Below are 17,298 nucleotides of genomic sequence, written 5' to 3'. Positions count from 1 at the left end.
AGTGATGGCGTCGAGCGGAGTCTTCACAGGTTTGGGATGGCATTTTTACATCTATAGTGTTTTGTATATACGGCAGCTTAATCCAGGGACGGAGATCATCTGTTTATTATGAGAAATCTAAGGTATCTCACACCATCCTGATGCTTTCCATGTCTATTTCACGCCATGTTGTCATCTGCTCCCACCGACTGCGAGTTTAACAACACCACCTACCCACAAGCAACTCTTCTCCAATAACTCACGCCGCCTCTTGCCCTCCCTCTCCATCCTGCCCATCCCACGTCTCCTTAACCACCCGCCAGTACCTCTCTGCATCCGTTCTCACAAGCGCCACATGCTCCCCTTCTTCAAGCCTCTCCCTCCTCACGCACGCAAACCCAACCCTCTCTGCCTCCTCCGCATGCGCCTCCACGTCCCGCCAATCCACAAGCGCATCTCTGACTCCGTACAAGTACGTCCGCCGGACCTCGGTCGCGCGCGCCGAGGCGTCGTTGAGCCCCGCCCGCACCTCCATGATCGGGCCACCCTGCCGGTACTGATGTCGCTGCTTGAGCTGCATGGCGAGGCCGCGACGCAGGAGAACGGTCAGACGATGCTGAAGCACGTAGCGTGCCCAATACCACATGCAAAGCATATGCACGAACGGCGCCACGAGTAGCCAGCGCCACAGCGGCCCGCGAGCTACGCCGACCGTGAAGGCGGTATAACTGGGCCAGTATCGGAATGTGCCAGGCGCCGAGTCTAAAATCAGAGCGTAGGGCGGCAGCCGAAAGTTCGCATTACCGCCTGCTAGGCCTCGGCGGAAAGTGAAAACAGAGGTGGCGCCGCCGTTCGAGAAGGCGTGGATGAGGAGTTCGGGCCGCCGAGAAGCCCCGGTGTCAGCGGTCGATTCGGCGGGTTTTCCGGTGCTGGCTCCCGGGAAGATAGACCGGAAAACGTCGAGTGCCGGAGCGAGTTCGGCAACTCTATTCGCCGGGCGGAAGAAGTGGTGCTGCTCGGAGCGCAAGAGGAGAATGGGCGAGGAAGGGAACATGACCCGGTACTGAGCCAGGTACTTCGCGATGTGCGGGTCTCGAGCTCCCATCCATGTTGCAATGAGAATGAGTTTTGGAGGCGGGAGTCGCTGTCGGTCGTTCTGAGGAGCCTCAGAAGTAGAAGAACCGGCAGGCCGGAACACGTAAACAGCCGGCGACAACTTAGTCATGAAGGCCAGAGGACTGGCGTTGACGACCGTCGTCGCCGTGTTGGATGCCATGATTTCTGAAGTCTTGCGTCGCTGTGTCAACAACTGCCTTGCAATCTAGGTTATGATGATTACGAGAATACCAACACCTCGGCGCAAAATCGCGTACTCGTTTCCAGATGTTGATCGCCTCGTCACGGGCGCAGCAGGAGGATGTCGTGAATGAGCCGAGGTGTTTCCCATTTTGTCTCTAGCCAAGACCACACCAAAGGTCCCGGGAGCTGGCAACTCCCAACAACCAAGGCCATCAAGTTTGTTGAGTCCAGTCGAAACGTGTCCATGAAGGGCCGCTGCCTGATCAAGGATGATCACAAGCACGAAGAACAATATCTTGATATCGCAATGCATAAAACCTCCGATGTCCATTACTCTATGTCCTAATATACATTTCAACCGGTAACTCCGATGATGACCAAATTTCCTCCCGTAATCACCATGCTAAGCAGCAGCAATGAATTTCAAGCGACGATCTACGGGTCATGTTGCCCTAGATGGATGAGACGCGCAGGCTTCATTCTATGGACCATGACAGCCAGAAGAGCCTCGTTTCCGGATTAGCATCATTCCTGGGGACAGCATCAGATGCAAGGTCATATCATCAGGCATATTGCGCCCCCATCATTGCAAGCAACGGGCCCAAACGCTGAAGCAACTCTAAAGCCATGTGCAGAACGATGCGAGAGAGCAATGGTGACGTACGAGCAGATTGGACCAGGGACCGCCCAAGCCGGCTTATCCGCTTGAAATGTTTGCCGCGTCCACGCCGTCAGTCTCATCAAGGCAAGACATGGCACAACTTCATCTGTCCTTAGGCCTCGGCGTCAGAGGCGCTGCGCTTTTGCAGGGCGAGCTGGCCAGATCGGCCTGACTTCAGAGCGCTTCAAGCAACATCCTTCCCGGGTATCGTAGAAGAGTGGTCGCGGCCGGGGTCCAAAGGGCACGTTCCATGGTCGTAGAGGTGCATGAGGCTCAATGATGAAGGAAATGTCGCAAACCTGCCGGGCAGCTGGATGGCGCGAGGCAAGGCGCCGGCATGATACTGGTACAAACATGCAACAAGTAGGGTGGGCGTCCTGAGAGTGCCTTGGCTGGGGGCATCTCAAACTTGCACTCCCTGGCAACATGCACGTGCTGGTGTGACGCGAGCTCGGCACCGCAGGGTCAGAATCATCATCGAGAGTGACCACAGCAACGGGCACTGCGCATCGAACGCATCAACGGGTCGAGGGGTCGAGTCAACATCAAGCGCATCATCAAGGGAGGTCCCAGGCACGGTCCGCCTAAGAAGTTCCTGGAGCTGGGGCAGCACCGCCCTGGCCCTGAGCCTGGCCCTGCGCGGCAAGCTGAGATTGCCACCAAAGAGCAATGTAGTTCTCGTAGCCACCATCTGGAGTTTGTTTGTTAGCCACAAAAATCTTACGGGCGGGTTAAGTCAGGTATCATGGTTGGGATGCTCACAGATGGCGTATGGGTCAGCCTGCCCAGGAGCACCAGCCGCGGCGGGAGCCGCTCCACTGGTCGGCACGTTAGGGGCGCTGCTTGGGTTAGAAGGCTGGCCATAGTTGGGGTTGTCATAATCACGGGGCGGGCCACGACCGCGACCTCCGCCGGCAGACTTCTGCCTCTGCAAGCCGTTAGCGCTGGACTCGACAACACGTGCCTGGGAGCCTACCGCTGCATCCACTTTGTCCTCGATGGCACGTTTCGCCTGGGCGATGGCCTCACGAGTACCAACAAGTCCGATTTCGCGTTCAACCTCGCCTGGACCAGACGATTGCGTCACGTTGATCTTGCATCCCGTCATGTCTTGAATCTCCCGGATGGTTTCGCCACGCTTGCCGATAATCATGCCCACAGCGTCCGACGGCACAAAGATGGAATCGTTGACCTTTTCATGCCCGCCGCCGCCGAAGTGCTCAGGGCGACCGCCCCGGCCCGCCGGGTTGTGCCCGTTCCTGCTGTCGCTATCGACAATTTCGAGAATAAGCTCCTTGGCATGTCGAGCGGCAGCGGGAGTGCCAATAAGGTTCACTGGGCGCAATCCGTTGACGCTCTTGTTTTCGCTGACGATATTGATGTGGCATCCGCTCCGCTCCTGGAGGTCGCGAATGGTCTCGCCGCCGCGGCCAATGATCAGGCCCACGGTTCTATCAGGGACCATGATCTGGAGGCTATCCTCGCCTTCCTTGGGTGCCGGAGGGCCAGCCGGGCCGCGCTCACGGCCACGGTCACCATGAGGGCCACCGCCCCGCATGCCGCTGTCACGCATGATGCGGTAAATCATATCCTTGGCGATCTCGCGCTGGGCGCGCGGACCAGTGATCCGGCACTGACGGTACTGGTCGTTCTGCCCAGTAGGTGGTATGAACTGGACACGGCAACGACTCTCGCCCTCGACGCGACGCAAGTTTTCTCCTTGGCGCCCAATGATCAGCCCAACCAAGCTAGCCTCGACCTCGATGGTTTCAACGTTGTCATCCTTGCCTCGAATCGGCGATCGATCACGATTGCCACCGTGCGCGCCACGAGGCGAAAAGGGCTGGCGGCCGCGACCAGGCGAGTACGAGCGGTCGCGGCCATATCCACGATCTTGTTCAGCACGCCTCTCGTCACGGTATGGATTGAAGTTGTCGCGATAAGCCTCGCGCCCACGGGGGCTCTTGGACCGCGAGCGATATGGCCTCGAGTCGGGCTGTCGTGAATCGCCATAACCAGGAGGTTGCCTCTCGTAGGGCGTCACGCCCTTCTCTGCCGCGTATGCTTTGGCCTTTGCAATGGCATCAGCAAGTTGGACTGTGCCCGAGTTGACTGGTCGGATGGCATTCAGATCGATGCTGCCGCTCGCAGCCGGTTGAGGATATGGGTACGCAGGTGGCGCCTGATACGAGGGTGGCTGGGGAGGATATGCGCCCGGAGCAGGAGGATAGGTCGCAGGGATTTGAGGTGTCGCGGTGGGTGCGGGAATCGAGGGAAGACCTTGGCCCGGTGTCGATGTCGCGGGGCGCTGAGTCACATCTGTTGGAGATTATCGTCAAAATGAGTTCGCGAATTGATCGCACGCATCGGTTCTCACCTCCAAGCATCTTTAGGATGGAATTAATGTCGGGGGTAGGGTTCGCCATCTTGGCTTCAATGAAGGAGAATCGACCGATCCTGTGCTGACGATGATTCTTGTGGGATTCTGTCAAGAGATCGCGGATTGATGCAACAAAGGAGGAAGACAAACGGTCCCGGAGACGCAAACGACAAACGACCCTAAGTCTATATCTTGCGAAGCTGGGAGGAATTGTCGCAAAGCCCAGCACCACGAACGTGAACCGTGTGGGTGTTGGGGGAAATTTCGTCAGGGAGGCGGAAAACCTGGCTTCCTCGACAATTTCATGCGCGAGCCGAACAAAAGTGCACTGGACGGGACCGTGCTCCGGAGTGGGTCCCTTGCAACAGGTGCTGCCAGGTCCTTTCTTTGGAAGGCCAATGCCAACCACGTGATGCATCTTGCTGCTGCCTCGACTTCACAAACCCAGCTTTACTCGTAGGTTTCGCTCTCTTTGTTGTCCAAGGTTGGTACCTGCGATCCCACGCTGAGTTGATGTCATCATGCAGCTCTGGTAATTGCCCGGACTGTAATTACCTATGTACCAGGACCCAAACCTTCAAGCAACGGTCCCCCATTTTCCGCGACCGACTCTAGGCTTCTCAATACAATTATTCTTGCCGTTTTTGCCTCTCTTCTCGTTAGGTTTCGAAAGGGAACATGTCCTGGACGAACTAGGACGTGATATACGTTCTCTGTGGAACGATTTTGAGGCTTATCAACAGGAAGCCTGGCTCGTTTTGCCTGCGACTTCTCAAAAATCCCAAGCAACATTGTCCTACGTCGACTACCCAGGCCGACAGCCCTCATGGCACATGGAGACTTGGTGTGTGTGACGCCGGCTCACGGTGGCTGAGAGTCTTGGTATGAGGACGTACGACATACCTATGCCGACGGGGGACAGGACGGGCCCTTGCATACGCGTTTACTCAAATCAAGACAGCGCATACTCTAGTTACCTGGCTTGATTCTCTGAGACTGACTGGTCGATTCCAGATCCTCAGAAGCTGCTGGTGGAGATCCTGTCGCCTATTTCTGATGATGCCGAAAAGGCAGCCATTGCTCACACAGACTTGATATGGCAGATCATATTCCTTGGGAACTCTGGGAATCCTAAGGGCACTGAGGCATGGAAAATGCCTTCAGCTCCCAATGGCCTCTTCATTTGGTTTGTGAGGTTCCATGCACTTTAGGTGGGATTATTCTCATGTTCACTGCAATATAATGCAGATACTTCATGTTACTCCTTTGCTAAGATGATGTCGCCAGGACTCATTGAAGCTCAGCTCCCTTGGCCAGAAGGAAGTCGGCTCATGGACACCATGCCGTGGTCCTGCCTTAATGGACGGCCGCTCAAGTAAGGGGCCTGGGCGTCTAGGATGAGGTGGTCCAAGCATGGAAATCCTCGGAGCCATCAGGTGTGTAACGTCGCTGGTCAAGGAAGTGACATCTCCATGGTGTTGCCAAGCTCACGGCGACTGATCTCTCGTGATTCCATTGACTCTCTGCCGCTTGCCGTGAGACAGGTTTGTCGGCCGACAGAATCAACAAGTAAACTTTACCTTGGATCTTTCATCGTCACAGTCCCGTCTCTAGCAGAACTTTCATCGGTTAATATCGAGCACAAGACGGGTATTGCCTTGCAATTGGTCTGTCCTGTTGCGAATTCCGGGCTCCCTTGGGTGTCTGCCAGACATGGAAGGTTTACTCGTGCAACACAGGACAGTGACCGTCCACGTATCTTGATGACACCTGGGACGATCTTGACTATCTTTCCCGGCTATCTCCTTCGGTCGACATAAAAGCAGGCTCCTTCCTCCAAGCCATAACGCAATGGCTCGCTCAGCCGGTCGTCCCTTTGAACTCGGGAGAGACACACACAGGGGAGCGAAGCCGAGTGTAATTCTTGCAGGAGCAGGGGAGACACCGACCGCCATCTATCCGGTCCTGTTGTGTCTTGCCCGGCTTTCTGCAACCCAAGCGCTGAGCTGACTTTAACCCCTTTCCCCTACCATCACCCCCATCCAACGCAGAACCCTCCAACAACGAACCGGTACGTGCATAACGGCTTGTGGTCATTCTTTTTTATTAGCAACTAACAGCGTGTTTAGGACTCTCAAGATGTTGGGCATGGTTTCGATTCTCAGCGTCACGCTCGCCGCCGTGTCGTTGGTCTCGGGTCTGTCAGCCCAAGTCCAGGACGAAGCCTTCAAGGATGCACCACCAGGCATCAGCTATTCCATTGCCCCAGCTACCAAAAGGTGGAAGCCAGCCAAGCTGGTCAAAACGGAAGCCCAAACCGTTCAGCTCCTGCGTTCGGTCAAAGGAGTGAACTCGAAGAAGATCAATCCCCGGTCCGTTGCCGCGGTTCTCGGTTCCCATCAGCGTCTCGTGGGCGGAACTGGATACCTAAACATCACGTCCACCAGTGCCTACGGTACGCAGTATGCTATCGAAGTCCAGTTCAACGGCCATTCACTGGAGTTGATCCTCGATACGGGCAGCTCCGACACATGGGCCGTGCAAACGAGTTTCAGTTGTGTTGACTACTCGGGCCAGTATCTGCCCCAAAGCATTTGTGGATTTGGCGATACCTACCCTGGCTGGTTCCAGTACGGCCTCACCGACCCGGAAACTCATATGCTCATTCAGTACGGCGACGGCGAAGTTGTCACGGGACCCATGGGATACTCTGACGTGACTATTGGTAGCATCACGGTGAAGAAGCAGGAGGTTTGCCTCGCAAACACGACCTATTGGTACGGCAACAACCAGACAAGTGGCTTGATCGGCCTTGCATTCCCATCCCTCACCAACGCCTACCTCGGTGAGGCGGGCGACCACGATTGGGAAAATCAAGTCAAGTACTCGCCCGTGTTTACCAACATGGTGGATCAAGGCCTCGTGGATCCGGTCTTCAGCATTGCCATCGACCGCAATTCGTCAACAGGCATGATCGCTTTTGGTGGCATTGCCCCGGCGTCCGGCCTGGATTGGACCAAAACAGCCGTCCTAGACATGGTGATTGTGAGTTTCAGCATTTCAGCTTGGGTTCACATACAGGCGAAGGCTCACGGGGTATCAGACTTCGGTGATTGCTCTCCCTGAGACGGCCTATCAGTACTCTTTCTACACCATCATCCCGGATGGTTGGTTCTTCGACCAGACCACCAACACCAAGAAGTTTCCCTACATTGTTGACAGCGGGACTACCCTCAACTACTTACCGCCTCGTAAGCTCCCTTTCTACGGTGTCCCTGACCAGCCTCTCACCCTTCATGACAGATCTCGCAGACGCAATCAACTCCGCCTTTGACCCGCCGGCTGTCTATTTGTGGATGCACGGTGGCTACTTTACGGAATGCGACGCCATTATCCCAGATGTTGCTATCATTCTGGATGGCACCAAGTTTCGCATCAGCCCAAAGGATTTGCTCTACCGTAGCGTGGTAGATCCCCTGACCGGCTTGTGCATGACGTCCATTTCTGATGGTGGTGCCGGTCCGTACATCTTGGGCGACGCCTTCATGCAAAACGCCTTGGTTGTCTTCGACGTTGGAGGGGCGAAAATGCAGTTCATTGCGCGCAAGTATGACTGATGGCTCGTGTCCTACGTTGTGTGTGGATTTCCCTTTTTATTTTTATGGTATCTATAGAGGTGATGATGGCGATTGACCAGGAAATATGATCATTAGGCGGAGGGAAACATGTCAGCTCGCCGTTTGTTAGAGTAGGTAATAATACTAAACATTGCGAGCCCTTCACAACCTCATCCCCAATGTAGAGCAATTCGGATAGCTCGTGTTTGTGTGAGGGAGGTCATGATGGGACACTTGGAGTTTAACCCAACGCTGCAGGCTGCACATGAACAGCGTATTGCGTGGGCGCTCACTGAATAACGCTGACGGACGATCTTCACGATCAAGACGTTGCCCGGAAGACAATAAAACATGGACTCGATACAACTGTGGTGGTATCTCAAGACGAACATCTTCGTTGTTGAGTTCATGCCCCCTTTTTGGTGGACGTGACGCTTGACCAGTGCTCTCGATTTCCGCTGCAAGTTCAATCCCAAATGCCTGAAAACTGCCCAACCATAACTCCAAACCCAGAAACCGTCTCATTGACAACCGGCCTCTTTTTTTTTGTTGAATACCATCCCAGACCAAAACCATAATGCAACGCGCTCTTATGCCCATCCCCGTAAGCCCACCGCCGTGTCGCTAGAGAGACCAGGAAATAAGTTGACGATTAGTAGAAGTACGTTGTATATCACACATCAAGAACAAGTGCGTGCGGGCCTCGGATTACCATCCAGCCCCAGAACCAAATGTTTGTTGCATCAAGCATGACTTCAGATGCCGCCATCGGGGGCGGGGTCCTCATGCTTCGCGGTGCTGCCTTTGCCGCGCCATGTGCTCACGGCCTTAATGTTTGCACTGTAGCGCTCGATCTCGGTGCCATACGCCTTGGGAGTCAGCTTGATGAGGGTATGCAGCGGGACGGGAACCCAGGGGCTTTCCTCCTGAGTCTTCTGCATAAAGTAGGCATAGATGCAGCGGATGACGGCCTGGTGAGAGATGATGAGGATGTCCTCGCTCCGCTCGAGCTCCATGATGATGGGTTCAAGCCGAATAACCACGTCGCGGTAGCTCTCGCCGCCCCGGTATCGGTAGTTGTACTTGTCCTCGTCGCGAGCCTGGAAGTCTTCGGGGTACTGGTCGGCAATCTCCTGGTACGTCATTCCGTCGCAAACGCCGGCGTCAAGCTCGTCGAGAGCTTTCCACTGCAGCTGATTATAGTGCTTCGGTAGGTAGCGCGCCGTCTGAATCGTGCGCTTCAGTGTTGAAGTCCAGACCGTGAGTGGCCGATCATCCTGCAATCAAGGATAGACGTAAGTGCGTGGCTCATGCGGAATGCAAAGCGGTAGGGGTTACATACGCCGACTGATTGGCGAACCAATTCTGGGAGCTTGCGCGCATACTCTTCGCCACGGCTGGACAGGTCCGCGTCGCCACCAATGCGGCCTTCGAGGTTGAGTTTAGACTCGCCGTGCTGGTAGAGGAGACTGTTAGCCAAACGGCTACACATATTGTTCCGGCGGATCAAGAGAGACACCTACCCGAGAGAGCCAGACTGACCGCGGCCGAATGTGCAGGTTCATAAGGAAGTACACGATCCGGCTCTGCAGGTAGTCTTGGATGCGGTTGATGAACACTTTCTTGCCGACGTTCATGATTTTGAGGTACGTCAAATGGTCCTCGTCGCCGTCTTCGTTGATGGATTTGTAGACCTTCTCGTAGTTCCGGATGCGCTCGCGGAAGTCGAGGGCAGCCTTTTCCGGGTCCTGGCCAACGTAGTCGGGAGACGAGGTTTTGACATCGCGGATGTTGGCCATAATGAGCTCTTCGTCATCGCACTTGGACTCGACGAAAATGACCTCGATCCCCTCTTTGGAAACCTTATCAAGAATCCACTTGCGACGCTCCTTGGTGCTGTTTGTGGCATCAAAGATTGCCACGACACCGTTCTCTTGCCGGAACCACTTGAGCATATCGGCCACAGCGGCCTCGGCGGCCGCCCGGCGCTGACGCTCACCCTCGACATTGTTGACGTCGAAGAAGTCGGCTGATGGGTGCGGCGCGTTCTCCCGACGATAGTTACCAACGTTGAAGGTAGCGGCGGGAATCGAGAGCCACCTCAGATATCTCTGGGCTGAGAAAAGGCGCGCAATTTGTTAGCAGGTCTGAAATGAATCAAATACGTCCTCTGGCAGGGAAACCTGTTGGCCTACCTTTTTGAGCGATGTAGCTCTTGCCTCGGGCGGGGAGACCGACCATGACGACGCAGATTCGCGTGTCCTCGGGCATAATGCCCAGACCATTCATCTTTGGGGCCATTGCGGCAGAGGGAGGAGAGTCGTTGCGGCAACGGTCACAGTTAAGATGACGGCCGACCGAGAAAGTTTAAAGCATTGGGAGACGATCTCTGATCTGGATGACAATGATGTTTCGCAGAAGCCGTGGCTAAGTCGAGTTGAAGAGCTTTGGAGACTGATCGCGTGAGCTTTCGGCGGCGTGGGACTCCGATGCGGGTCCGGAGACGGTGGCAACGATCTTCCGCAACTGACTTGAACCTCTAGCTGAGATCAGGTTCGGGCGAGAGGACGGGAAAAGGGTCTGGCCGGGCGGTGACCATAACAGCAATGCTTCGGATGAGTACCATCGAACGACCTCCAGGGGCAGGACGGGATGGCCTGGGGATATAGGCAGACCGGATAGCATCCATGAATCTCTGGGAGACAGCCCCGATGCTGGAAGGCTTGAGGGACGGAGATGCCCGTCTGCACTGGATGCCCTCTGAGCCTACCCCGGGGGTCGACCTGAGGTGCCCCTGGCGGGGCCAGTGCCGGTGGTTGTTGGCCAGGCCAGGCTGTTACAGCGGCTGTTCGGGTGCGGAGGGACTCGGGACGGGACCAGTGACAGGCGGGGCCAGCCCTTGCTGTCTTTCTCTCCGCGCCGTGTGACGTGATGGGTTTTCGCTGCAGACCGCCAACTGGGCCCGCCGCATTCCAACCCTTGCCGGCTGTTATTTCATGATTCTCATGAGATCAGCAAGAATGACAGCAGATGTTTATATCGCCTCGTCGGTGGTCAGCCTGACTTTCAGAGTTTTTTGTGCGATCTTAAAGAAAAACCTAAGTACTGACCGGGCCGACCTCCAGCAACAGCATAACCCGGAAGAGCGTCAAGCTTGGAACTTCCAGGTTGGAAGAGGGCAGCTTGGCCAGGCGGGCAGCGATTGCCTGGGCCAGGCAAGGTCCGGCTGAAACCGGAATGCTCCAGCCAGAATTGGAAGGGGCAAGGGGACGTTCCTGTGAACCGCGGCCATTGACAACACGCTGCCTCTCAATATTTGTCCCAACATTCCAACTCCAGCTGTTGTGAAGGCCACATCAAACAAAGCCAATGTCCCCAAAAATTGTGCCAAGCAGCACATAGACCAGGTGACCTGCAAAAGTTGAAACCGTTCCCCTGGATTGCTTCTTTCGGCGGAGGCTGGGAGAGGGGCAATGTGGGGGGTGAGGGCCACTCTTGCGAACACCCGTTTGGCTGGGAACTCCAAGATAGGAAATCCGGCGCAACTCGCGGCAACCATCAGAGCCCACGGGAACATCCATGGAGCCGGCAGACGCACCAGGTCAGGTAAAGTATACCTCTCAATTGCAGGGCCACATATGCGTGCATCATTGAATCTGCCAGTTGTCTGCTACCTTAGGCAATTAAGTTCTCAGCTTGCCAAAGTGCAGGCACAGGAACTTGTCCCTTCTAGGTGACGTTGCTCCTGGAGTTTATGAGGATGGGCATCAGGTGACCAAAGCCTGTCCATCATAATTCCAGTGGGAGCGTGAAAACACATGCTGGAGCAGCCGACCTAAGATAGTGTGCAGTGAAATAAATAAGGTATCAGAAGTCTTTAACAAGTGGTGCACCTAGGTAAGCTAGGAAACTAACAGGTTGATGTCTGTAAACCCTGATACTTTCAACCTTCATCTAACTACCATAATGGAAGTCAGATGAGAGGCCACCTCAAAGTGGAGGGCATATCTCTGAAAGAATCCTATCACAGTTCCTAAAACATAAATCCCAACCTGTAGAATTCGCTCCCCATGCAAACAGACTCAGTTGATATCTATTAATTAGCTGTAGGCCACCTAGGTAGGTATGGCTTTCAGCTGTGCAATCTTCGGAAGTATCCCCAGTGAGGAACCTGCATGGCATCAGCAGGGGAAGCAGCCCTAGCTGGCGGACGCCTTTCTCACTCCACCATGTAAGGTAGTCCATGGGCTCCTGTTTGGCCTCAGCAAACATCAAATGCCGGCACGGGTTGACCTGTGTAGGTGAACCCGGCCTCCCACTGCGGTGCATGCTCCCCAACAATAGTCCCAGCCTGACCGTTTTCAACACAGAGCGCGTCTACCGTGTCAAGCTGGCTGCCCATGAACTGCGTTGTTGTGAACAGCGTTTCGCATAGCGAACAGAAGAAGCCTTGGCAAGTCCGATATGAGAAAGCCAGGCATGAGTTGGCCGCGATGATGAACTCGTCATCACTTGCCAGCAAATAGTCGACGATGAACTTGCAGTCAGCGGTCGAGGGTCGGGGGGTCTGAGCATGCCGTTGGTCAATCACTGGTTCGGCCTCCAAGAATTCAATTCCGACCCTTACCGAGTCACGACATTCAAAGAAGTCAGCAGGACCGGGCTCGAGCTGCCTGCGCTTCCGGGAGCTATGGGAGATGGGGAGTTTTTCCAATCCTGCCCTGGACTGAACGACCGTGGGTGTGACTGTTGTGATAGTAAGTCCTTGGGGCAAAGAGGCGCCGGACCTCAAGGACAGGCCGAAGCTCTTGCCACTGGTTGTCCTCTTAATAGAGTCCTTCGCCTCGAGCGGGACGGAAGGTAGTGCGGCGACAATGCCAAAGAGGCAGGCGAGGATAGCAGAGACTTTCATACTTGATCAGCTTTACTAGTTGACAAGACAGATGGCGGATTCGAAGTCTGAGATGAACGTGAGTGATGAGATAGGGATCAGACAAAGGGACAGATTGGGACCGATGGCCTGAATTTATGCCACCACAAGACCCCAGCAAACCATGAAAACCTCGACACCATGATGAGACTCTTGGTATCTGCCGAGACGTAGCTTCATAGGAGGCCGCAAACACATGCTCCATCTCTGAGAGCATTACCACTCTCTTGCGGGCATATTCGTCAAGGCTGAGCAGGAAATAAATGACAGCCCGCGCGGACCGTCTCATCCTTCAACCCAAGATGCAGCTCCATGCTGCCCTCCCATGATTTTCACCAATGAGGCCTTCCTCGTGATGCGAACGATGCGACCTGCCTCGGGTCGAACCATATCCGTGCCTCAGAGGATACCACCATGATGAGCAACGAGGTGGGAACATGGGAGTTATCTCGCCTGCCCTCAAAGAGGGCCGGCATGGCGCGGAGAAGGAACTTGGCCTCGAGAGTCGTCGGACAGTCCTCTCCAAGGATTGGTGGTGAAAGATGTAGCCTCGAGCAAGGTCAGGAGGTAGGCATTTCTTGATACGCAGGCTAATACTTTAGACCATATTATGACTTATGGGAGGTTGTTCTGAACTCCAACAACTCTCCTAGCATCTCCCAAACCCAAACATCCAAGAGGTTCTCTGCACACAGCTGGAGTCCATGGACCCAGAGAGGTGGTGAGGTTGACACAAGACTATTTTTAATCAAAGAAAAATTGTGCGCGAGCCGTGAGCCCGGGACGACACACATATGTAATATATGGTGAAGTAGTACCGCGTCACGTCTGGGAGCAGCCAAGCTTCGTCCCGGTGACGGTAGGAAGCGAACACGGGACCATGGAGCGGGGACGACGCCGCCAGAAAGCGGCTCGGTGAGTTGGAGAGTATTAATTGCAACCAAAAACCCCTTGGGGTGACGTTGCAACTTGCTTATTTCATAGGAATATTGTCCGAGTTTGGTTCGGTTACAAGAGCCCTCCAACCTCAGGTAGCTGAGGGGTGAGACCTTGGCCGGGGAGAGGGGGCTTAGAGAGACGGCAGGATATTAAATATTTGACCCTCACCCTGGGGTCGAGGACCCTTCGGAATGCCGCCGCATGCGGGGGCGCAAAGGTATGATATCGAGCCCTCCTGCGGAGACAAGAAGGAAAGTCCGTACAGCGGATAAGTACGCGGGGTCCGTGTTCACCAGGAAGACACATAGCCATGGAGGTAGCATTTGGATTCCAAGTGGCCGGCACAAAGGCTGGCAGTTGAAAATGCCATTCATGAAGCACGGAAAGATCTAGTGAAGTCTTCTAATGGGCAGAGATAGGATCTCTTACCAAATTTGACCAAGCACTGGAGATTCGTTGGGGGGGGGGGGGGCAATAGGTGGCCAGGTCCGGCGGACTGGACGGGACCGGCCCGAGGTCAAGCGGAGATGGTCCTGTGCCAAGACCCGGACCGGTGGGTTGTTCGGACCCGCTGGGCAATGCTCCCCACTTTCATGGCGCCAAGACGCTTATCGGTCAACCGATAAGAAAACCGAAGCAAAAAAATCGGACTGCCAGCGCCGTGAAACCAAGCAGCAAGTCCAAGCCAACCACCAAAAACCAGCCCTGAGGAACCTACGCAGCGCACAACAACATGGCCTCAGACAGCAAAAAGAGAAAGTTCAAAGAATTGAAGGGCTCCAAGCCTGAGCCAACTTCCGCCGTTCCCGCGAAGACCAAGAAACTCAAGAGGGACCCAACCCCAGAGGAGAGCGACGCTGAAAGCGTCAGCAGCGACAACAGCAGCCTCCTGGAAGTTGAGGACCAAGAGCGCGATGGCTCCGACGACAGCTCCGACGAAGGTTCTTCTGACAACGAAGAGACAAACGACAGCAACAAGAATGAGAGCGCTTCTGATGGGGAGGAATCCAGAAACAACGCGGAGGGGAAGCAGGATGGGTCAACAGAACTGGACGCTGTCAAAGGCGACGGCAACCTGCTTCCTCCCACCGTCGCGGCCAATGCGCAGGACTTTTCCGAACTGAACCTGTCAGAGAAGACCATGAAAGCAATCAACGACATGGGATTCACGAAAATGACTGAGATCCAACGGCGCGGTATTCCACCACTGCTCGCGGGCAAGGATGTCCTTGGTGCGGCCAAGACGGGCTCTGGCAAGACGTTGGCCTTCCTCATCCCTGCGGTCGAGATGCTCCATTCCCTGCGCTTCAAACCGAGGAATGGTACAGGAGCGATTGTCGTCACCCCTACGCGCGAGCTGGCTTTGCAGATCTTCGGCGTTGCCCGCGAGTTGATGAAGTACCATTCTCAAACATGTAGGTATTCCTTGCTGGTACCATTCAAGAGCTTATGTTGACGCAGTGGCAGACGGCGTTGTCATTGGAGGAGCGAACCGACGGGCTGAGGCCGACAAGCTGGGCAAGGGTGTCAACCTCCTCATCGCGACCCCCGGTCGTCTGCTTGATCGTGAGTCGTGCTTCTCGCAGCCGCGTTGGACGAGAGCTAACGCTTAGTAGACCTTCAAAACACACCATTCGTGTTCAAGAACCTCAAGTCGCTAATCATCGATGAGGCTGACCGGATCTTGGAGATTGGTTTCGAGGATGAAATGCGCCAGATTGTGAAAATCCTGCCTAAGGAAGACCGCCAGACAATGCTCTTCTCGGCTACGCAGACGACCAAGGTCGAAGATCTTGCACGGATCTCACTCCGCCCTGGTCCGTTGTACATCAACGTCGACGAGGAGAAGAAGTTCAGTACCGTCGAGGGACTCGATCAGGGCTACGTTGTTGTTGAGGCCGACAAGCGGTTCTTGCTCCTCTTCTCCTTCCTCAAGAAGATGGCCAAGAAGAAGATCATTGTTTTCTTCTCGTCATGCAATTCGGTCAAATATTACAGCGAGCTTCTGCAGTACATCGACTTGCAGGTCCTCGATCTCCATGGCAAGCAGAAGCAGCAGAAGCGGACCAACACCTTTTTCGAGTTCTGCAATGCCAAACAAGGGACGCTGATCTGCACCGATGTCGCCGCCCGTGGACTTGATATCCCGCAGGTCGACTGGATCGTTCAGTATGACCCACCCGATGATCCGCGCGATTATATTCACCGCGTCGGCCGGACTGCGCGCGGCACCAACAACAGGGGCCGTTCTCTGCTCTTCCTGCAGCCCCACGAGCTTGGGTTCCTCGCGCATCTCAAGGCTGCCAAGGTGCCCGTCGTTGAATATGACTTCCCGAAGAACAAGATCCTCAACGTGCAGTCCCAGCTGGAGAAGCTTATCGGCAGCAACTATTACCTGAACCAGAGCGCCAAAGATGGCTACCGCTCCTATATCCATGCTTATGCTTCGCACAGCCTGCGGAGTGTCTTTGATGTGCACAAGCTCGACCTGGTGAAGGTCGCCAAGGTGAGTTCAAACGCCTAATACTGTGTTGATCATTCAAGGCTAACAGACCTGCAGAGCTTCGGGTTTGCTACACCGCCGAGAGTCGACATCACCTTGTCAGCGGGGCTAAGCCGGGACAAAAGGCCACAAGCAAGGCGGGCGTATGGAAGCCAGCCAAAGCAGAAGCGCAAGTAGTCGCATGGCGTTGTTGGACAGTGGATGGGACTTTGCAGCTTTCTCACAACGGAGTTGGGCGTCTGAAGAGGTGTACTGTACATACCCAGCAGCGGTGTCTCATGGAACTGGGTGCATGTGTTTGACCAGCGTTCGCCCAGTTGGAATCGATTGGCATCACAACGTGAACTCTGTTAAATGGAACTAATTGTTATCAAGGTACTTCACTCGTTCGCAAGGCTACATAGTCTCTGTGGTTGTGTTCTTTTAGGCTGAATCATGAGCAGCGCCCGGTGAGGCGGGAAGCATGGATTTGCCATGGAGTTGATCTCTGACCATCCCCGACACGTGGGAAGCCATGCATGGCATGGATAGTCCACTTGTAGTCCACTTGGATTCCTATTTGTTCATGCCTGCCAGCGCTGGACAAGCATGGAAAGATGACCCATGTGTTTGGAGCATAAGACCAAGAAATGCTCTGTATTCATCAGTGGGTGGTAAGATTCTCTGATTCAGCCGCTGAGGATGCCAACGCAGAGGCTGCGTCTGACTGGTCTTGGCATCATCATCGGGACAAAGCCACATCACTGGCATTCCCAAAGTGGCTGTGGCGCACCGGGCTGGGCAACGTGAGGACACAAGGCGGTTCCACGTATCAGCACCATTCCGATGGTTGGCCTTGAGACGATACCGATGAGTCCATGATGAGTTGTCTGCCACACGGGACTAGCCTGCAAGGCAGAAGAAGTGTTGAATCGGGGTCGTTGACTCATTGACTCAGATCGGACACGGAAACAAGGATGATGACCTAGATCATCGGGGCTGAATCGCAGT

The 17,298-nt window shown here is 54.9% G+C and overlaps 9 protein-coding genes across 9 annotated transcripts; 3 read left to right on the top strand and 6 right to left on the bottom strand.

Annotated features, from left to right (window-relative positions):
* Nucleotides 1–238: 238 nt before the first annotated feature.
* On the bottom strand, nucleotides 239–1,255 carry VTJ04DRAFT_9525 (uncharacterized protein; the record flags this gene model as incomplete). The annotated part of the gene is made up of 1 exon (XM_069368082.1): nucleotides 239–1,255. One exon carries the CDS (start codon nucleotides 1,253–1,255, stop codon nucleotides 239–241), a length of 1,017 nt encoding a protein of 338 aa, XP_069216346.1.
* Nucleotides 1,256–1,734: 479 nt separating this feature from the next.
* On the top strand, nucleotides 1,735–2,055 carry VTJ04DRAFT_9524 (uncharacterized protein; the record flags this gene model as incomplete). The annotated part of the gene is made up of 2 exons (XM_069368081.1): nucleotides 1,735–1,832; nucleotides 1,914–2,055. 2 exons carry the CDS (start codon nucleotides 1,735–1,737, stop codon nucleotides 2,053–2,055), a joined length of 240 nt encoding a protein of 79 aa, XP_069216345.1.
* A 468-nt stretch (nucleotides 2,056–2,523) lies between these two features.
* VTJ04DRAFT_9523 (uncharacterized protein) lies at nucleotides 2,524–4,365 on the bottom strand (the record flags this gene model as incomplete). The annotated part of the gene is made up of 4 exons (XM_069368080.1): nucleotides 2,524–2,630; nucleotides 2,702–2,867; nucleotides 2,916–4,258; nucleotides 4,317–4,365. The coding sequence occupies 4 exons, from the start codon at nucleotides 4,363–4,365 to the stop codon at nucleotides 2,524–2,526; spliced, it is 1,665 nt and encodes a 554-aa protein (XP_069216344.1).
* Nucleotides 4,366–4,623: 258 nt separating this feature from the next.
* VTJ04DRAFT_9522 (uncharacterized protein) lies at nucleotides 4,624–7,936 on the top strand (the record flags this gene model as incomplete). Its single annotated transcript, XM_069368079.1, has 5 exons — nucleotides 4,624–4,669; nucleotides 5,334–5,505; nucleotides 6,449–7,364; nucleotides 7,423–7,570; nucleotides 7,623–7,936. The coding sequence occupies 5 exons, from the start codon at nucleotides 4,624–4,626 to the stop codon at nucleotides 7,934–7,936; spliced, it is 1,596 nt and encodes a 531-aa protein (XP_069216343.1).
* Nucleotides 7,937–8,098: 162 nt separating this feature from the next.
* VTJ04DRAFT_9521 (uncharacterized protein) lies at nucleotides 8,099–8,651 on the bottom strand (the record flags this gene model as incomplete). Its single annotated transcript, XM_069368078.1, has 2 exons — nucleotides 8,099–8,560; nucleotides 8,616–8,651. The coding sequence occupies 2 exons, from the start codon at nucleotides 8,649–8,651 to the stop codon at nucleotides 8,099–8,101; spliced, it is 498 nt and encodes a 165-aa protein (XP_069216342.1).
* Nucleotides 8,652–8,691: 40 nt separating this feature from the next.
* Nucleotides 8,692–10,237, bottom strand: VTJ04DRAFT_9520 (uncharacterized protein; the record flags this gene model as incomplete). The annotated part of the gene is made up of 4 exons (XM_069368077.1): nucleotides 8,692–9,213; nucleotides 9,279–9,392; nucleotides 9,460–10,052; nucleotides 10,132–10,237. 4 exons carry the CDS (start codon nucleotides 10,235–10,237, stop codon nucleotides 8,692–8,694), a joined length of 1,335 nt encoding a protein of 444 aa, XP_069216341.1.
* A 126-nt stretch (nucleotides 10,238–10,363) lies between these two features.
* Nucleotides 10,364–10,621, bottom strand: VTJ04DRAFT_9519 (uncharacterized protein; the record flags this gene model as incomplete). The annotated part of the gene is made up of 1 exon (XM_069368075.1): nucleotides 10,364–10,621. One exon carries the CDS (start codon nucleotides 10,619–10,621, stop codon nucleotides 10,364–10,366), a length of 258 nt encoding a protein of 85 aa, XP_069216340.1.
* Nucleotides 10,622–12,197: 1,576 nt separating this feature from the next.
* On the bottom strand, nucleotides 12,198–12,848 carry VTJ04DRAFT_9518 (uncharacterized protein; the record flags this gene model as incomplete). The annotated part of the gene is made up of 2 exons (XM_069368074.1): nucleotides 12,198–12,503; nucleotides 12,564–12,848. The coding sequence occupies 2 exons, from the start codon at nucleotides 12,846–12,848 to the stop codon at nucleotides 12,198–12,200; spliced, it is 591 nt and encodes a 196-aa protein (XP_069216339.1).
* A 1,690-nt stretch (nucleotides 12,849–14,538) lies between these two features.
* Nucleotides 14,539–16,485, top strand: VTJ04DRAFT_9517 (uncharacterized protein; the record flags this gene model as incomplete). Its single annotated transcript, XM_069368073.1, has 4 exons — nucleotides 14,539–15,220; nucleotides 15,273–15,371; nucleotides 15,422–16,311; nucleotides 16,366–16,485. 4 exons carry the CDS (start codon nucleotides 14,539–14,541, stop codon nucleotides 16,483–16,485), a joined length of 1,791 nt encoding a protein of 596 aa, XP_069216338.1.
* Nucleotides 16,486–17,298: the final 813 nt, after the last annotated feature.

The sequence above is a fragment of the Mycothermus thermophilus genome (assembly GCF_041956435.1).
Source record: "Mycothermus thermophilus strain CBS 625.91 unplaced genomic scaffold VTJ04scaffold_6, whole genome shotgun sequence".
Lineage (NCBI taxonomy): Eukaryota > Fungi > Ascomycota > Sordariomycetes > Sordariales > Chaetomiaceae > Mycothermus > Mycothermus thermophilus.
The sequence above is the reverse complement of the archived record's forward strand: the minus strand, read 5'-3'. Positions and strand labels throughout refer to the sequence as shown.